Source organism: Struthio camelus, chromosome 27, assembly GCF_040807025.1.
Source record: "Struthio camelus isolate bStrCam1 chromosome 27, bStrCam1.hap1, whole genome shotgun sequence".
NCBI classification, from domain to species: Eukaryota; Metazoa; Chordata; class Aves; order Struthioniformes; family Struthionidae; genus Struthio; species Struthio camelus.
This window is the reverse complement of record NC_090968.1, coordinates 6633004-6651105: the sequence shown is the minus strand read 5'-3', so window position 1 is coordinate 6651105 and position 18102 is coordinate 6633004. Positions and strand designations below refer to the sequence as shown.

The 18102-nt window shown below is 41.1% G+C and overlaps 1 protein-coding gene across 1 annotated transcript in view; it reads right to left on the bottom strand.

Annotated features, from left to right (window-relative positions):
• KCNU1 (potassium calcium-activated channel subfamily U member 1) overlaps nt 1-18102 on the bottom strand; it is a 212821-nt gene that overhangs the window by 154401 nt on the left and 40318 nt on the right. The window contains exons 15-19 of the mRNA XM_068920533.1: nt 16000-16112; nt 15815-15883; nt 13769-13858; nt 13538-13638; nt 9120-9219 (exon numbers count right to left, since the gene is read on the bottom strand). Of these exons, the coding sequence (XP_068776634.1) occupies nt 9120-9219; nt 13538-13638; nt 13769-13858; nt 15815-15883; nt 16000-16112 (473 nt within the window). The remainder of the gene's footprint in view (nt 1-9119; nt 9220-13537; nt 13639-13768; nt 13859-15814; nt 15884-15999; nt 16113-18102) is intronic.

Below are 18102 nucleotides of genomic sequence, written 5' to 3'. Positions count from 1 at the left end.
TACCCCACAAAGCACCTCAGCACTAGCAAGGCCTAGAAAAGCTGCACCATTGATCCACAGCAACCCACATACATGAACAAATCTCTGAGCTGCTACCGTAGAGGTCTCCAGAGACAAGACATCCACTGGCACCTGAGCGAAGTAGACAGGTTTTTCCAACAGCTGAATTTGGCAAGGCCCCAGCCCACCGGCACAATTACCCTGACGTCATTCCATTGTCTCTGTGTACCACAGCCTTGTGAATGATTTAACACTTGGCATGTGGGCTGTTCAGTTCACATCCCATTTGGGAATCCTCTTATTGTTTTTTGAATCGCTCCCAGATCTGCACATATGCTAACCTTCTTCTTCAGAGAAGAGTGGAGATTCACACACAGAATGAAAATTGCCTATGCCTGAGAAGGCTGCTACAAAGCCCCTTTCTCACTCCCAGGCCTGCACTGTGAGAATACGGTGCTTGTCTGGACTTGGCTTATTCATCATCATGGATTATATCACTCTAATCATAGCGCATCAAAGTGCTTTGCCTACCTTACATGGAACTGTGAGGCTTAATTAATAGACTCAGAGGTACTTCGCGTCATTGCAAAATGTTATAATTTAGAGTACTCCATCCAATAATTAACAAATACATCAGGCAACAAGTAAAACCAATCTTAAAAATGAGTAGTTGAATTTTTCTTTAATTACATCCACCGAACCAAATCTGCCCCTAAGCGACACACATGTAATCCCAGTGAAGTCAGTGTGGTTGTAAAGGAATCACTAAAATAAAAATAGTCAGTTGTTATCGTTAATATTGCAGCAATACTTACAGTCTCCCACTAAATTTAGGAACTCTTGCTTTACCTAGAGTTGTAAATATGAACAACAAAGGTTGAACTAAGAAACAGAGGATGGAAAGAGACATGCAGGCATTGGGACTTGCACAACACACAAATAGAAAGGCTGAAGTTAGACTCCTAGTCTAATAGGAGCTGCCCTACACCACATTTAAAAATGGAGCCAGGATTCCCAAATAGTAACAGGACTTTAGGTGTTGGCACCCTAAAAAGAACTCCTGATATGTGCGTGGCAAAATCTGGAGAGCTGGCAACATTGGAGAAATTCAGAATACATAGGGATAACTGGCCTGGACTGTTTCAACAGTGATCTAGATGCTCTTATGGGTCCATTTCACCATTAAAGAAATCTCAGAGTGACATACAAGGAAAAGCAACTTCTGCTCATTATCTAGTCCGCATTTCTTCATTCAGCCTCCACCATAATCACCTTCCTCAGCTAATGCTTCGCTATATAAGGACACAGATATATTCAGCCACAGATATAAACCAGGTGCAATAACTCCAGCACTTTTACAAATTAATATAGCATAATTATCATGGGGAAGCTAGGTACTCCTTCTGCAGGCAGATCTCATGTGTCACAGCTATGAGCCACTATTTCTGACAGAAAACAACAGCTTATTATTCATAGCCTCTGTTGTGAAATCTTTGGTGAAGTGCCCTGTCTTCCTTTCTGAGGTCACAGGAGGGCCAGGTAAAAAGCGCCTTCCTTCCCTTTGCGTGCACATGTGTGTGCGCACGCTTTTGTTCCTTCATTGCTAGCTGGGCTGGGGACAGGCTGGACTTTAGAAGATAAAGCCCGATCCTGCTGCCCACACAGAGGATAGCTGTTTGCTTTGATTCCAGAAAGGCTCTTCAGAGAGTAAAGACAGCAGACAGCTTGAGTAAGGGTGGCAAAATTCAGCTCCTAATTATTAGATTAAAACCTGAAAACTGCTGGCATGTACAAAGGGACAAAGTGGAATTTGGCAGACGGGAAGGGAAAAAAACAAATCTTATCATAATGACAAATAATCTCTGAAGACAACCTTGTCATTTTTTGAGAGCATCTCGACAGTTCCCCCTTTTCATTTTTTTTGGTCACTGCTTATCAAAATTTGCATGGCTAGTTAGTGGGTTAATTTAATTATAAGCAGCGTTTATGAACAGCCTGATGGGGGATCTGCAGAGGGCAATAGAATCTGCTCTTGAATTATGAAATTGCACACACTCACACATCTGGAAGCCATCATGGGACAGATCGCTGTCTTGTAAATGCGTGTTGAGTGTTACAATATTTTACTAAGCACTCCCAATCTGTCAAGGTTTACAGGAGAGTAGAGACTGGGAACATTTGGGATCATTTGTGGCTTAGAGCTATTAGCTACTTCCATCCACTTATTGTGACATTACTAATAGCAAAATAATCTAAAGAACAGAACTTGGCAGAGTCAAGATCTTAAATGACAGGAATAATTTTCACTAAGGGCCAAAACCTGGGAGCCAGGACCCAGCTGAGTAATAAGACAATGCTGGGGAGCACTGCATTATTTTGCATTATATTTGAACTGGTACCCTAATGTGTGCACTCTGTTCTTTAGAGGTCTTACATGCAGATGTTTGTGAAACCTAGTCTAGCCCTGCCATTTCAGGCCTGCGTAAGAGGTGGCACACGGTTACACTGCTGAAGGAACAACCTAAGGAGGAAACGCTAGGGAAGCTATGTGCTGTTGGCCATCACTTTACTATAATCTACCTTCGCAGCAGTAGTTAGCGATGAGGAGGGAAATATGCACCACGTGAGAGACGGAAGAGCTTAAATTTCATTAAACCATGGACAGGGTAACAAAAGCTACCAGTCAAACCAGAAAAATGTGTCAGCAGTAGCTCTATGCCCTCCCTACCAAAACTCAAGTTCATTGGCTAAATATCAGCACCATTATGCTTACATGAGATCCAGGGATGTGTACGATTACCGTATTGGCTTTGCCAAAGGCAAGTGAGCTAATGGGCTCGGCATGGCCCATTAGCTCCCAAGGTCTGAATCACATAAAAGTCCAGTTCTGGCCTGGCACGCAGGACTGGATTTCATCCTATGGAAAGTAGTTCCATAATTCCCTGCTGAGGAAATCAGGTTTTAGCTTGTGAAAGAAACTTCGTACCAAGTTTCTTCACCAGCTAAAGCCATGATTCAACAAAAAGATGTGGAAGAGTCTTAACTCTATGGAGCTTTTGGCTCCTTGTTAAGCCACTGCGTACCTGTTTAATTCAAATCCCCATCCAGTCATCAAATATGCTTTTTTTTTTTTTTTTTTTTTTTTTTAAGTGGGTCATTATGATGTGATTTATGACATTGGTGTAATTGTCAGAATTACTGTGGGTAATTAAAATATGAAATGCATGCTGCTAGAGGCCTCAAGTCACTCTCAGCACCCTCATTAAAAATCAGGAGCTGACCAAATTATAAATAGACTGGTTTGCAGAAGTTCACTGGGAAAGCTAATTATGAAACTTATCCTTATGCACTCAGAACTCACACAATCAGTCATGCAAATTCTTTAAGTGATTATATTATTGTATAATGTGGAATGGGATTAGTATGTACAGGCAGGTGCAACTCCAGGTACAATGTGCAATACAACTGTACTTTGCATGGTGAATGTGAACCCCCAAAACTCGTATACAAGCTTGATGATAGACGTGGGACAAGGGCCTGGGGAAAAGAGAGAAGGTATATTTTCACATGGGAGATAAAAAGAAACTGATATATACTGAAAGAGGTAGAAACTACAAAGGATAAGGCTCTCTGACAATAACAGCAAGCCTGAGAAAAACCAAGAAAGGCATGCGAATAAAAGAGAAGAGAGTTTCAGAAAGAAATTGGAATAAACTTCGGATTGGTTGGTTGAAGTCATCAAGAATGGTGGCTAGCTAAAAAGACAGGGAGTTTAAGAGCCTAAATACAGTGAGTGTGAATATAAACTGAAGTTAACAAAAATACTACATTTAAGGGCAAGGGCTGAGACTTTTTCATATCTAGTGTTCTTAATGTTTTGCTCTCCAGAAGGAAACAAAAGGAAGTGGATGCCCACAGACAAAATTCAGCAGAAATTCAATCAAGAAGTTACTGATGAAAGAGTGCCATTAGAGTTAGTAGCGCCATCTGCAGTGACCATGAAGGGCTAAAAATTTTACCCTTCCAACTCAGTGTCCCGGAATGTCTTAGAAATTCAAAGCCCACATGGAGCATGCTTTTGGTTATTAAGGATTTTGGGAAAAAAGAAAAAAGGAGAAAAAAAAGTGGAACCTCTCACTTCAATGCCAGTAAGTGAACTGGATTTTTATGCAAAGAGACAAGGCAGTCTATATAAAGCAAGTTTGGGCAGATTTTGCACACCGAGCAAGGTGTTTGTCAGTGGGTTTTGTGTGTCAAGCCTCCACTAAAGCATCTGATCCTTGAGCCTTATTGGCTATGTGGGTTTCAACGAGGATCAAAAAGACCTCATTGTTCTGTGAGCAAGATTCAGTCACCGTGCGTCGGCAGAACAATTTATTAGGGTGGCTTAAAGACTCTTTTATACAAAGAAGAGTTATATTCCAAAAATAATGCTGATTTGTTTTCTATGCACCTATGCAAGATTCTGGGGGCTGGAGATTTGGAGAGAGAAAGTATGGGGAAGAATAGGCATGGATGGATGTCCCCCATCTGAATTTTCTAACATAGATAAATCTAATTAATTGCATGTGTATTTACCAGCTCATGATATCTAACTATCAATCCATCTAATCTGTCACAATGACTCTGACAAGGACTTCTCAAATACACAACAAGAAATACAGGGTTCCCCAACACAAAAAGCGGAATGCAAAATAGCATCGTCTCTTCCTAGTGGAGCTCCCTGCTTAACGCCAGTTCACAAATTGCCAGTGACCAAAATATCTGTCTTCTTCCTTGCACCTCCCAAACTCCAGAGATGCCCTTTGTGGGGTTCCATTGGGATTCTTTTTAGTATTCCTCCGCTGAAGCATTTGAGAGGTACCTGGAGCTATCCACACTTTTCCATGTTTCTATGAACCCTCCGAGGTTTGGCTATCACCAAAACACCCCCTCCACATCTCCTCCATTCTAGCAACAGAAGTAAAACCGAAGGAATGTGAAATTCATCTAACTTGTGGTTTTCACTACGCCAACAGAGACTGCTAAATTTTCCACAGAACCCCCACCCGGTCGCATAAATACCAGGTAGTGATCAAAAGCACAATGTGTCTGCTGACAAAAGGGATCCTGCTCACTGTAACAACACTTTCTCCACCTCTATCTATCTCCTTTTTCTTGAGAACACAGTTTTACACTTGTCCTTCATACAAATAACCCGAGGGTGGGAATTATTCAGAAGGCTCATGTTTGACACCCCATCTGTTCATTTCTGACAGCGATATATAATGTAAGGCTATAAAAACTTGAAAAATAATGCAACATAAAAAGGGATTGACTCGGCTCCAAGAGGCCATAAACGGTAACAAATACCATTGTATGATTTATTTCACGCTGTAATCTTTACAGTAAGTCATCTTTCAGACATTTCCTTGTGACAGGTTTTAATAATATTAATGCCCAGAGCAATCCAAATCATCGCCAATAGACATATTTATCAAGCTGCCAATCCAAGTAAATGAAATTCTATAAGCAATAATGTAACATGTTTAAAGGAAGCTAATAAAACAAGTCAGGAGAGAAATATTACTGCAAAGTATTCTCTCTCTAATCCAGCCCTGGATTTTATACAGCCAAAATGCAAATCTTTTCCTCCATGATTTATTGCTCCAAAAATACCGATGACCTTTTCGGGAGCTCTTGCACAGCCCTTCTCACACATTTATAAAGATCATGATGCATTCTGCCAGATTAGCTGAGCTAGAGTGCTTAGCACTACTGCTTTGTTTTGCCCTACCTTTGGATTGGGAAGTGATGGGTTGCATCAAAGAGTAAGATCTTAAGTCTTTAAGATTTATTAAAGACTGACAAGCCCTAACATAGGCCTGGCAACTCAGCAGGTATTTATGAGCAATTATCCAGGCACTAGATAAGTTTCAATTAAGGGGAGCTAAAACTTGGTTCTTTAACCTGGTTTCTCCTTTCATCTAATTCAGGTTTTATTAATCCTTTGCTTGGCTGAAGTGACTCTTAATCAGGACAAAAGGGAAGGAGACATTGCAGTGCTGGGTACGCATGGAGCCTTGCTCACAAACATTCTTTTGTGCCTCACTAGAAACTTAGCAGGAATGAAAAACAAGAGTCAACAATTCAGCAAAACACACACCATTAAATTTGTCATGCCTTAGGCAAGAATGTGTGGAAAAACCATGACTAGTAAAGCAAGTGTATCGATGCAGGGGCTCAGAAGTACTTGAGGAATCCTAACAGGTTTTTCTGTATTCACTTCTGGCCCAGCTTTACAGGTCTTCTTGTTTGTTTAGTTGCTTTGTTTTTGTTTTTGAATGATGCTAATTAAGTTCTTTCCCTGGATATAGAGATCTGCTGCTTTTCATGTGGGAAAAAACAGTGAGGAATGAGTTGAGTGTGTGCAGTAAAAATATGAGTAAAAATATTATACCTGGACCAAGTGTATGTTTTGAGTGTTATAACAGGCCATGCCCAATTCCTTCCCACTAGACATTACTGAATTTTCCTGAATTATGGTTTGATTAAATTTTTCATTGACTATCCCACATGCTACTCTTGTCTCAAAGCCTTAGATGTAAATTTCTGTTTAAAAAGAATTGGTATTTAATGACTAAGCATTTAGCTGGTTAAACTTCCTGATAAACTCAAAAATTTTCAAAGGAATCTGTAAGGCTAGGAGGGGATAGGTACCCAACTAAGTTTAAAAGCACTGCCTGCAAGACACAGAAGTAATCCGCACTGTCTACCCAGAGGACTCTGGGAATGAAACCTGTTTTGAATGCCTGCTCTCCCTCGTTCGGATCACAGTTTACCATCCTAAATTAAACACAGAAGATACCTGAACTTGGAGCTCCCCTTGGCTGCTATCCTAACCACTGGGATACAAAAGGTCAGCATTAGCCTCTCTCCTACCTGAACCCCCCAGGTGAAAAACTTCAGCTTTAATCTGAAAACAAGCAATTGGATACAGTTGTCTGTAGGGATATGGGATTGATTTGAAACCTCTAAACTTGCTATGAAGAGTCAGCCTCAAAACAGCTATATTTATCATTGTGCAGGTTTGCTCCGTGACTTCAAATACCTCATTTCACCTTTTTCTACATCCCTTTGCTTTCCCACTCTTTCTCTGCCCTTTCTATTTAGACTGCTAGCTTTTTAAGGCAGGAACTGTCTTTTACTATGCGCATATACAGCATCCAGCCTAATGGGGTACCAGTCCCAGTAGAAGTCTCAAGACGCTGCTCTAATACAAATAATAAATACTGCAACTAATAATAACAACACTGTAAAACTTCCTCCCCAGGGAAGTGCTGGAAGACCAGTCCCTCACGGCATTTAAAATTAAACACCAGAAAACATACCTGCCCTGACTGGCTAGAATATAGCATCTTTACGATACGGTGAGGAGGGATAGTCTTGGTGGGGAAGGGAACAATTATTTATCCGATATTTGGCCACGTGCTTAGGGGATTTCAGACCATCTCCTAGTAACATTTTTGCACCTTGCTAAGCAGCAGCAGAGATCTAAGGATAAATAAATAAATAAGAAACATATAATCCCCAAGGTGTAATCCCAGAGTATGGAAACTCACTTCTCTTAAATACCTCCCTCTGGCATAATTGACTTTTCCATGCGTATGTTAATAATGATATTTCAGCAGATTGCGAGGACTTTTTTCTCCTTCCCCCTTTGGTAAATTGTTTTACTGGGTATGAGGAGGGGGAGGGCCACATTATAAATCTAATTACGCTTTCCCTTACATTTAACAAGTTAGCACAATCTAACAGTACATGCGTATGTATTTACCATGCTGGCCAAATTTTTTCAGCTGACCTAACTGGCTGTAGGGCAGCAGCATCAAGCAACATTTTATTGTCCCGATATCATGTACATACTGGGGACAGCTGCTAAGATGCAAAGCTCTCCAGAGGAGACCTTAGACTCCTTGCCACGCTGACATTTGCCTTCGCTGCCGAAGCACAAAATAAGGTTGTGGAGGGATGGGGGATTTATTTATTAAGCCTACTTGGCTCTGCGGTGCCTATAAATTGCACGCACGTAGAAACAAGGTAAGAAATGCTAGCTTGTGTATCTCCCCTGCACTACCAGGTTCCTGTCTATACCCTACAAATTCTGGTATAACACTATTTGCCAACACATCCTGCCACCTCTCTTGTGGGTGGTTTGGAAAAGTGTAACAGCTTGCTACTACTGACAGCTCAGTATCAGACTTAAGATACTCCTCCTTATGCTGAATATAGCAGCTCAGGTTATGTGTCCCACAAAGTCAACTGGACTGCTCAGCAAACTAAGTACACTGTGGATAAGAATTCTGCAATTCACACCTTGCCTTAGAACACAGATGACTATGCTCTGCCATAAGTTTCTGAACTCTGCTGGGAATCAGATTCCTCCAGCCAAGGAAAAATTTAGATACGCAGGCTAGAAAAGCCTTCTCCAGCATTACTAATGCTAGACAGAAATGCAGTAGGGCGTAATTTCTCTTGGGTCTCCATTTGGCTTTAGAGTAAACTTCTTTTAGGGCATGCGAGAGTTAGCTACTCTTCCAGGTTGCTGCCACAACCACACTGAAATTAAGTGTCTGAGCAATGAGCAAATCTCAGCGCTGGCTGTTCATGTTTCCACCCCAGCTGCCCTCGCCTCCCTCCCCTCTGCTCGCTCAGAAGTAGTGGCAGAATAAAACATGCTCGTGATTCAGCTGTTCAGTGATGGTGTCACCGGGCTTCTGTCTAGAAGGCAGTGAACACTTCCGTGAGGTGCATCAATCACACTTCCTTCTCCTTCCCCTCATTTCTCCACACTAGCATCAGGACTTCACAGCATCCGATGGATGCTCGTGTTCTTCGAGCCTGCAGGAGGGTATGAGCTGTTGGGGCCAAGGATTTGGACACATAGGCATAAGTTGTGCTTTTCCAGGCTGTTCAATTAATCAAGGTAGAGAGAAGTCATGAAGCATCCACTGCAGCCACAACCACTAACAATAGCAGAATTAAGAGAGAGGCACACCCTGCCATTCTCACTTTCCACATAAATTCTCAGTAAGTCCAAGAAATGTTTGCTCAGCACACACAAGTTCTATATTTCTTACCCATCAATAAGACTCAGAGGTGGAAGAACCCCAGGGGACCGTGACTTTGCAGGATCTCCATCTGAAATACGCAGCGATTCTCGATAGAATTTCAGTTTCTCTAAAACAAAGGCAATGAAAAAGAATTGACTTCCCTTTGTATAGCCCTAAGTTGCATTTAGCTGTGGCTGCAAATGGCTACTATGCCATTTGAGGATTCTGCAGGGTCTTCAAAAAGGCTAGACAAAGGAGCTCTCAGTAATCAGTTATTCATACAACTGCCCAGAAATACAGGACAGTGTTATCATATGCACGCTAGACAGAATTGCTGTTCAGTCTTAAATGTGGTGAATGCTACAGACTTAAATGCACCATTTCATTCCAAAGGGGGCTCCTTTTCTTTGTGAGGTTCTTTTGTTGGAAGGCAGCAGCCAAAAGTCAAATTCATTCAAAACTCCTGAGCTTTTCCCTCAAAGTTAATGAGACCTTTGTCTCTTCTCCAGGTGGACAAATGGATGAAGGAAACATACACTCGCCACACATAACCAAGGTATTCTACAACATAACACAGACTTGTATGACCTGTAAGACCTTTGTTCTCTCTCATTTTGCATGGGAAAGAAAGAGAAACGTTCTTGACTAGAGAGAATCACAGGTTATCTTGGGGGGGGGGGGCAGGGAGGGAGGTCGTCAGGGCTGGTCCTGAAGGCGAGGGGGACCGAGCTGCCGGGGGGGGGGGGGGGGGGGTCCCTGGGGCTGGGCCTGTCGTGAAGTGGAAGGTCCTGGTCCTGCAGGGAAGACGGGGTGCTCTAAGCGCTCAAAGAAAACATGTCCTTTCACGCGAGAAGCAGTCAGAGGGTAGGAAGAGTTCATCCACAGAACCTGTACCGTCTTCATAAATACCATGAGTCACTGGCAATTATTTATGTCTCTATTCCCAAAGCACGTGAGTCAAACTCACGTTAGCTTCCTCACTTTCCCATCAGGAAACCAACATTCAGAAAGGCTAAGTGGCCTAAAGTCCCAGATCGAGTCTGAGGAATCAGATCAAGAAAATAAGCTCAAGTTTTCCAAATTCTAGAATACCAATTTAACAGCTGCAACATCTTTTAACTGACATTTAATCTGGTCCTTTCTGGGCTAAACTCTGAGGTCATGGGCCATTAAGCCCAGCTTTATGACACCAGGTAGTGATTTGAGATGTACAGCAGCAACTCCGAAGATTTTTAAGAGCACCAGAAACTACCTGCAATCTCCTGCTTTTCACAGTGACATAGCAGGTTCAGGCTGCATCATGCTATTTCCCACATTCCACTCCCTTGGTCTATCTTATCTGTCGTTAATCTGCATTCCTCCCTTTGTCAACATTTGACAGAAGGCGCAGCAAAGCTCTCGATAACATGTGTCCAAACATGTCCAACACATACAGAGGAGGAAGGGAACACTGGACTGGAGGAACATTCAAACACATAGAGCTCTGTCTCACAAACTCACAGGTGAACCGTCTCATATACCCTTCACTTCCTTGTAGTGTCATAAGTATTACCAAACCATACTAACCCATATGAAACAGCTAACGATTCTAAATATACCATGGCACAAAAAGGGACATCTCTCTGAATGGGTGATTTGTCATCCTTAATAACCTGTAATTGCTCTACACTGGTGTGCTAAAAGCAAGTGTACTTAGTCTTGGTAACAGGATAGCTTGTTCTACAGCCTTGTGTTCAATGCGGTGGGAGCTGGATGGGTAAAGAAGGAGCTCTCTGATAGCACCACATGCCACAGTCAGTTCTTCTAGGTCAAGCTTCATGAAAGTATTGTAAGCCAAGCCAGACGATGAAAATTCAAAAACAATCTGGCTTACACAGGGACTAATCAATAACTGAGAAAATCTTCTAAATCAAGATACTTGGCTAACTCAGTAGAGCTGGGTTCTGTTCCAACCTTCACCACACACTTTCTGGGTCACTGTGCACAATCTGTGCAGGGCCTGACTGCTCAGGGTAGCTCTGAGATGCTTCAGAAAGTGAGAACAGGGGGCAATGCTCTCACTTACTTTCATTGCTTGACCAGTTCCTAAGGGGAGGGTAGTTGTCTTGAGAAACCTTATTGCCTCTTAGTACATATCTGGTGATTGTGTGTATGTACATACACACACACTGATATAGATATATATCTATATATATCTATATATAGTACTAGTAGGCTTGCAGCCTAGTTTGGATGATAAAGAAGAAATAACCCTGGTTCTCTTATTTTAACTGACTGCCCTCCTGTAAGCCATTCACCCTCCTGTTAAAACGACAATAATACATTAGCTTCTTTGACTAAAGTTCACAATCTCTGAGGCTCCTGTACTAGCTTCTAGATTCATGACAATACACTTGATCTTCAGCTAGTGCAACTCTCCCTATTTCTACTGCAGGTACTGGACACCTACTGATCTATGCTAGTTGGGGGCCTTCTTCATCCAGCCTTCCTTACCTCCCTTCATCTCACAGTGGCTTTGGAGGCAACCAGACCACCACGTACCATTTAAACTTTGTTACAGGCAGAGGAAAGGAACCAATTAAAGTGCCTACAATTAAGCTCAATTTGCTCAATACATCCAGAATCCTACGGGAAACCAGTGGCAAGGTCTTACGCCTGGCATAGCTCCTGATCAACCCAAAGCAATTGCTCTCTCCACAGCATATCTGGTGCAGAACTGCAGGTTTGCAAAGAACTGCTTTATTAATATGCATTTATATTTAAATACCATCCTGTCCTTTTAAAATCTAAAATTGCCTAGGAAATGGGAACAAAACCAACCAAGTGGAGAGCTCCTACAGCGTCAATGATTTTCTATTTGTTTGTCACTGACTTTTATTATGATGCCTTTGCAGTTTACGGAAGCCTCTCTTTCTGGGAGGTAGCTGACTTTCAGAGGCCTTAGTTATATCTATGTTGCTAAGCGTGTGAGACTGAAAATGGGCTCCAGCTTCCCTTCCTACATGACATTACTGCATGGAGTCCTCCAGGTGTCAGCATGTTTGTGCTTGTTCACTCAGCCAGGCTGAGCACACTGTGAATGGGTTTTGCCTTTACCTCAACCATCTGCAGTTCAGAGAGATGTTTTGTAATGGGGTTTGGCTGCCATCTGCTGCTAAAAAGATGTGTAAGTGTCTGAAATATAAGCAGGCATGTAAGTATATATCCACACTTAACGGAAAGCTCTTTGTCAACTCTTTAAAGCAAGCACCATCTCCATGGAGGGGAGACACTAGCAGAGAAGTTCACAAGAGCCTGGAAAGAGTGCGCACATGTGTGTGTGTACATATGTATACACAGTCATCACGCACACATTCGTACATACCAAGAGTAACAAATGATGTGTGTCTAGAAGTCCAAGAATGCTTTTCGCTCTTCAGCTAGCATATGAGATTGCAGAACCCACATGCTAGCCCTAAATAGCCCGACAATTTTGGTGAGCACAGAATCGTATTGCAGACAACAGGTTCAGTCCCCTGCTATTGCTAGGACATAAGTCAAATGCTACCCACTAGGTTTAATAAAAATAAATGTGGAAATGCTAATGTTATGCTATATGACACAGGTCAGACTAGGTAACCTAACATTATATTTTGCCTTGAACTCTTAATAAAAATATAGCAAGCTTCCCTTTGGTTCACTTTAGACTTAGATCCAAGAGCTCACATCTTCTATTTCCACAGAACACTAAACACCAAACAAGCCCCCAAACCTTGAAAATGGAATTTGAGGTGAAGGAGGAATAAATTGCTCTGCTTTACGTTAGATGTTATCATGACTAAACTGTTTTTTCCATCCAGCTGAGTTTTGCAATCCTCTTAGCAAACACCGGTAAATGTTGCAATATGCCCCGCACAACCTCAAAAAACAATTTGCTGCCTCCATGTTTAATATTTTCTGTTCTCATGGTGACAAAGATCTAGACACACTTCCTCAGGGAAGGCTGGCCAAGAACCTAGTACAAACTGGGTGCAAAATTCTGGTTTTACCCAGCTGCATCTTTTGCTCTGATTCTACATACACATGCTGTAGTAGTAAGACACATTTGCTTCAGTCTCTTCTGGTTAAAGAACAGTAGCCTCTGCTAAATCCAGTAATAAGCACAGTGAGAGTTTTCGAAAGGGTATGTTTTATCCTACTTTCTTTAAGCCCAGAAGTTCTGACCCTAAAGAAAAGCACACAGAAGCATTTAAGGTCTAAGAATAATCCATGCAGGTAAGGTTTACTTGCATCATCAGAAAACTCCCTATTTTATCTGACAAGTAAAGGTCTGCATTCCAACCTATCCTTCTACACAAATAGTTAATAAATACACAGTTAACACTGAGATTCCTTCAGCCACCTTTTTTCTTTTTCTTTTTTTTTTTTCCTCCTAAAAGAGAAGCAGAGACTTTTAAAAAAGTTACCTGAGAGAGGTTTTGCGTGAAGTCTGCTTCTACACTGACATTTTTTAATCTGCTCTGGATCCTCTACATCACTATGACAGGCTTTACAGTAGAAGTGTGCCCTAGAAAACAACAGTGGATTAAGCAGAAATGGATTATATTTAACTAAGCAAAGAATAAATGCACTTGTCTGCTCTTGAAAGCTTTTCTGTTCTAGACCTTTTTTAACAATACAGCAAAAGGGAATGTTACCTTTTGACTTCTGCCAGGGAATGAGCAATAAAAAAGCCCATTGTATTCCGATGCAGCTTTATCTGTGCAGATGGATTGATCAGGATAGCGCTGTGTTAGGAAACCATCAAAACGTAATTACAATTCGTCCATCAGCTGAAATTTTTGGCTTCGATTGTTTAAGAATTCAGAACGGTTCCTTCCTACCTCAAAATCTTACATTAATTTCTTTTGTTGTACCTTCTATGTCTTATGAGAGACATGAGACAGGAAAACGTTAATCGATACATTCTAGATAGAAAGTTCAATGACACACAGGGAATTTATTGTTCAAGAAAACTTGGTAGAGATGTGCAGAACAGAGCCTCAAACCATGCAAATCAGCTTCTGTTAGGGTTTCTTCAGTTTATTCAACTCTGAGAGGTTTCTGGGGATGTGGAGCTGTTTTCAATTAGTCTGCCAAGTTATCAACTTCACAGAAAAAAGGTGCTTCAGTTCCACCACCTTGTTTTGAATGCATTTAATGCAATCAAATCATTCATAGTCTACCTGTAGACTGGATGGTCCACATATTTCCATTTCTCCATGGGGTCATGGAAAATCCTAAATACTCCCAAAGCACAACTTCTGTGCAACTAAAGATAATAAAGGATGTAGAGGGTTTGATGCATTTGCTGTAATGCTGAACATGCCAATTATACCCAGGGGAGAAAACCTTCTTTTCTAATGGATCTCCTTTAAAATCCAGGGCAAATATCCCTTCTGGGCTGCTGTAAGCACATCTAGGCGGAATTTCCTTGCAACATTATTAAATTTACCAGCTAACCCCAGGCAGACCACTCGAGGTACCGCCTCAGTCCAAACTGTTATTAATTTCCACACAGTTTTACTGAATATTAGCAGTGTGAATGGAATGGGGAAGGATGACAAGGTTATTAACCTTTGCCTTCCACACAAAAAGTCCTCTACTCAGCTCCTCCTTATTCATGGTTCAGAGGACAAACAAAATAAGACATATGGATGCCTATAATCATTACTACAGATATTGTGGCAATCACTAGAGGTCCTAGTTTCAGAAGAGGTATATCTTCTATATTAACTGTTATGTAAACAAAGCTCCAAATACAGACTCTATCCAGCTCTGGAAGGGAGCTTCCAGTTCCCCTCTTCCCTCTTACTTTCTCTTTTCATCATTCATTTTCACCCAGACAATTTATAAACCAAGAAACAATAGATTTGAGTTGTGGCCTGTTTTTCATTAGTGCTAAGCAGCTACAACATCCATTGATTTCTTTCGGTGTGGGAATCATTCAGCACTTCTGGAAGTCAGCCCCAATGTATTCCTCACAGCAGTGTTTCCCTACACCCCTTCATTTTGCTCTCAGAGTTTCTATTCCACAGTTTGCTCAAAACAGCCACTTCCTTTATAAAAGTGGAAAGAGCAATATTTGCACTCAATAGCCTACATTTTCTGGACCATTTCTCGAGCTTTTCTAAAATCTATGGTGTTCATTTATTCCCCTTTCTGAACTAGTTCCAGCTTCCCCATTAGGATGTCTTGTATTTCATCATTAGAACAGACAGAGAGTGTTATCTGGCCCAGGACCAGATCAGCTTCAGAGCTCTGCTGCCAGCATTGACAAATTATCCCTTTATGACAATGCTTTATAGCATTTAGGAGCCTCTGCAAACTCACATGGTTAAAAAATGAGGAGGCATTTCCATTACCAAGGAAAATAAATATGCTTGAGTCATGCCAAATCAAAGTGAGAACTGCACGTGGAATGGAAGGTGAGGATGGTGTTTCATTCCCTGTCTCCTGCCTGATTATGTGAGGAAAAAAAAAAGGAGACAGAGGAGACTGTTGCATATGGTAAAATTCACCCACTAGGCACTTCAGCAACCAGAACAGACAGTTCTGGTCTCCTAAATATTGTGTATAGGGAATACAGAGATGTATAAGCTTTGTGCAAACTTGGAAGGAGTTTGCTCTCAAGTCTTTTTAAAAAATTTTTCGTTTGGAATTAGTTGACTTCTTGCTGAAAGAGAAGTCTCCCAGACAATTACCTCTCTCCTTGACTGCCAAATTTGAGTTCAATACCCAACAAGACAAGGTTCAGTTTTACAAAGCACAACCTGGGGAAAGAAAACAGGTTACAGTCACAAAAGAGCAGAAATATCTGGACCTGTCTGTATTGTGAAAAGACACATCTGAAGGGAAATAGAAAAACAACCATGCCTGTTCCACATACCGACAAACTTCAATAAAAGTCATGCCTGCAAAATCACTGGAGAGCTGAAAAGACATCACTTTGTAGTCTTTGTCTTCCAGAAGCGTCTTGTTCTCCACATATTTTCTCCTTGTCTAAAAGAGTCAACCATAAGGATGATGTATTTATTCAAAGGCGGAGCGAGTAGCACACGTAACCTAACACTGGGCTGATGATTTAATACTACATGGTATTAGATCAATGACCCTTAGTTACGGGAAGTGGAACTGAAATCAACCACATGTTGTCAGAGACAATATCAGAGTTAATAAATAATAGGCCAGGAAAACCCTTAACTTTTCTGGACACTTCCAATTCACATTATTATTGAAGAACAGTCATTATTATTACAGATGAATAAAGTTAAGGAAAAATTTCATAAGACTGCAAAGTATTGGGAGCCCACTACTTTGGGAAAAGTTATTCCTTACTTTGCAATAAGCTTAATCTGTCTCCCTAGTTATTTACATGGGGATTGGTCTTGCATTAAGTTTTGCCAGTCATAGCTACAATTATGAGAGGTGTGATTTATTGCTGAACTGTGATGCCCTACTCTAGTATAAGCACCTTTTTTTTTTTTTTAAACTATAGTTCTGTGCCTAAGGAAGAGTTGTTTATGTGCAGGTAGTTAAAGCAGCAGAATGTTCTACTGCTTATAGTTTTAGATTGTCACTCATTACCTCATAGTATAAGCCATTCTTTTGGTATATGAATACCTTCCACATAAAAATTAATATGCTGTGTTCAAAAAAAATTCCTTTCCAAGCTTTCCAAATAAAATTTAACGGATTTTTTTTTAATTGGAAAAATACCTCCTATGTCAAAACTTTGTTGAGTTTTCACAGTGTGCTTTAAAAAAACTGAAAATATCAGTTTTGCCAGCTGTGCCATGTCTCAGTGAAATATCTGGACTTGAATGAGACAGCCATGCATCAATGAACAACACCACCACCACACCTGACAGTAGAGCAGCCCCAGTTCTACACACAACTTCAACATTGACAAACTCTCTATTTATTTCACATAGTATCTATTTAGTTTGCCTAAGTAAATTTTGTGAAAAGCCCATGAAAACCCAACAGTCATCTCCAGCACGAGAAATTAAATTTATGTGAGGTATCACACTTGGCCACTAGGTGATAGTAAAAGCATGTTTGTTCACTGCAGGACTAGCAAAATCAAAACTCATTCAGGCAACTCGATGACCAACAATTATTTCTTTTTATCTTTTTATTACACCTTCTGGTATTGCCTGGGAAATTTCTGAGCAATTTTTGGGTACCATAAAATTAATATGTAGCTTATCAATTTTGTGTTGCAGTAGGTGATGATCAGGAAAGACAGGTGAAAGGAGGATAAGTTTGGATTGTCTCCCTTTCAGAGAGATGATACAATTTCTAAGCGTCACTTGAGTTTCTGTAAGTCTATGCTGAGATCCTAAGCAGCACTGCAGCAATTCAGAGACCTCAGACTGCACTTGTGGAAATCACTCCATACGAACAAACCAAAGAAATTAATAAGCCTAGAAAGCTGAAGTGGGAAAAATATGCTGTTAACTGGAAAGAGTACACAGGGCCTGATTTTCAGCCCATTTTCTTTGGGTCAAGCAGAAGTGAGCCTGCTGAACTGCTTTAAGCAGAGATTCAAATTATGAATGCAATACAGAATGGAATCAGGTGCAGAAGCAGAGAGCTAACAGGGTCTATACAATGCTGTAACCAAAACTGATTTATGGGTTCTTTCAGAGGCAGTGCAGCACTAACATCACATTACTGCTTTTGGACCTACAGCAATAGTCATGGTACTTCCACATGTCACCTAAATGCAGCAGCATGGCTTGCTATGGGCCATGCTTTGCTTTGGCACTTCTTTGCATACTCCCTTGTAAAATATAACCTTGGGCTCCTTTGCTTTAGCTCTGCTCTAGAGCTCTATTTTTCACCTCTTGTCCCAAATTCAAATATTAAATTAAAAATAGTCTATTAGGTCTTCTTGTCTTCTCTGCCAAGCTAAAACCCAGCATGTTGAAGATAAGCCTGAGAAGACCCAGCTGCAGCTTCTGCTCAAAAGAGTCAGGCACAGATT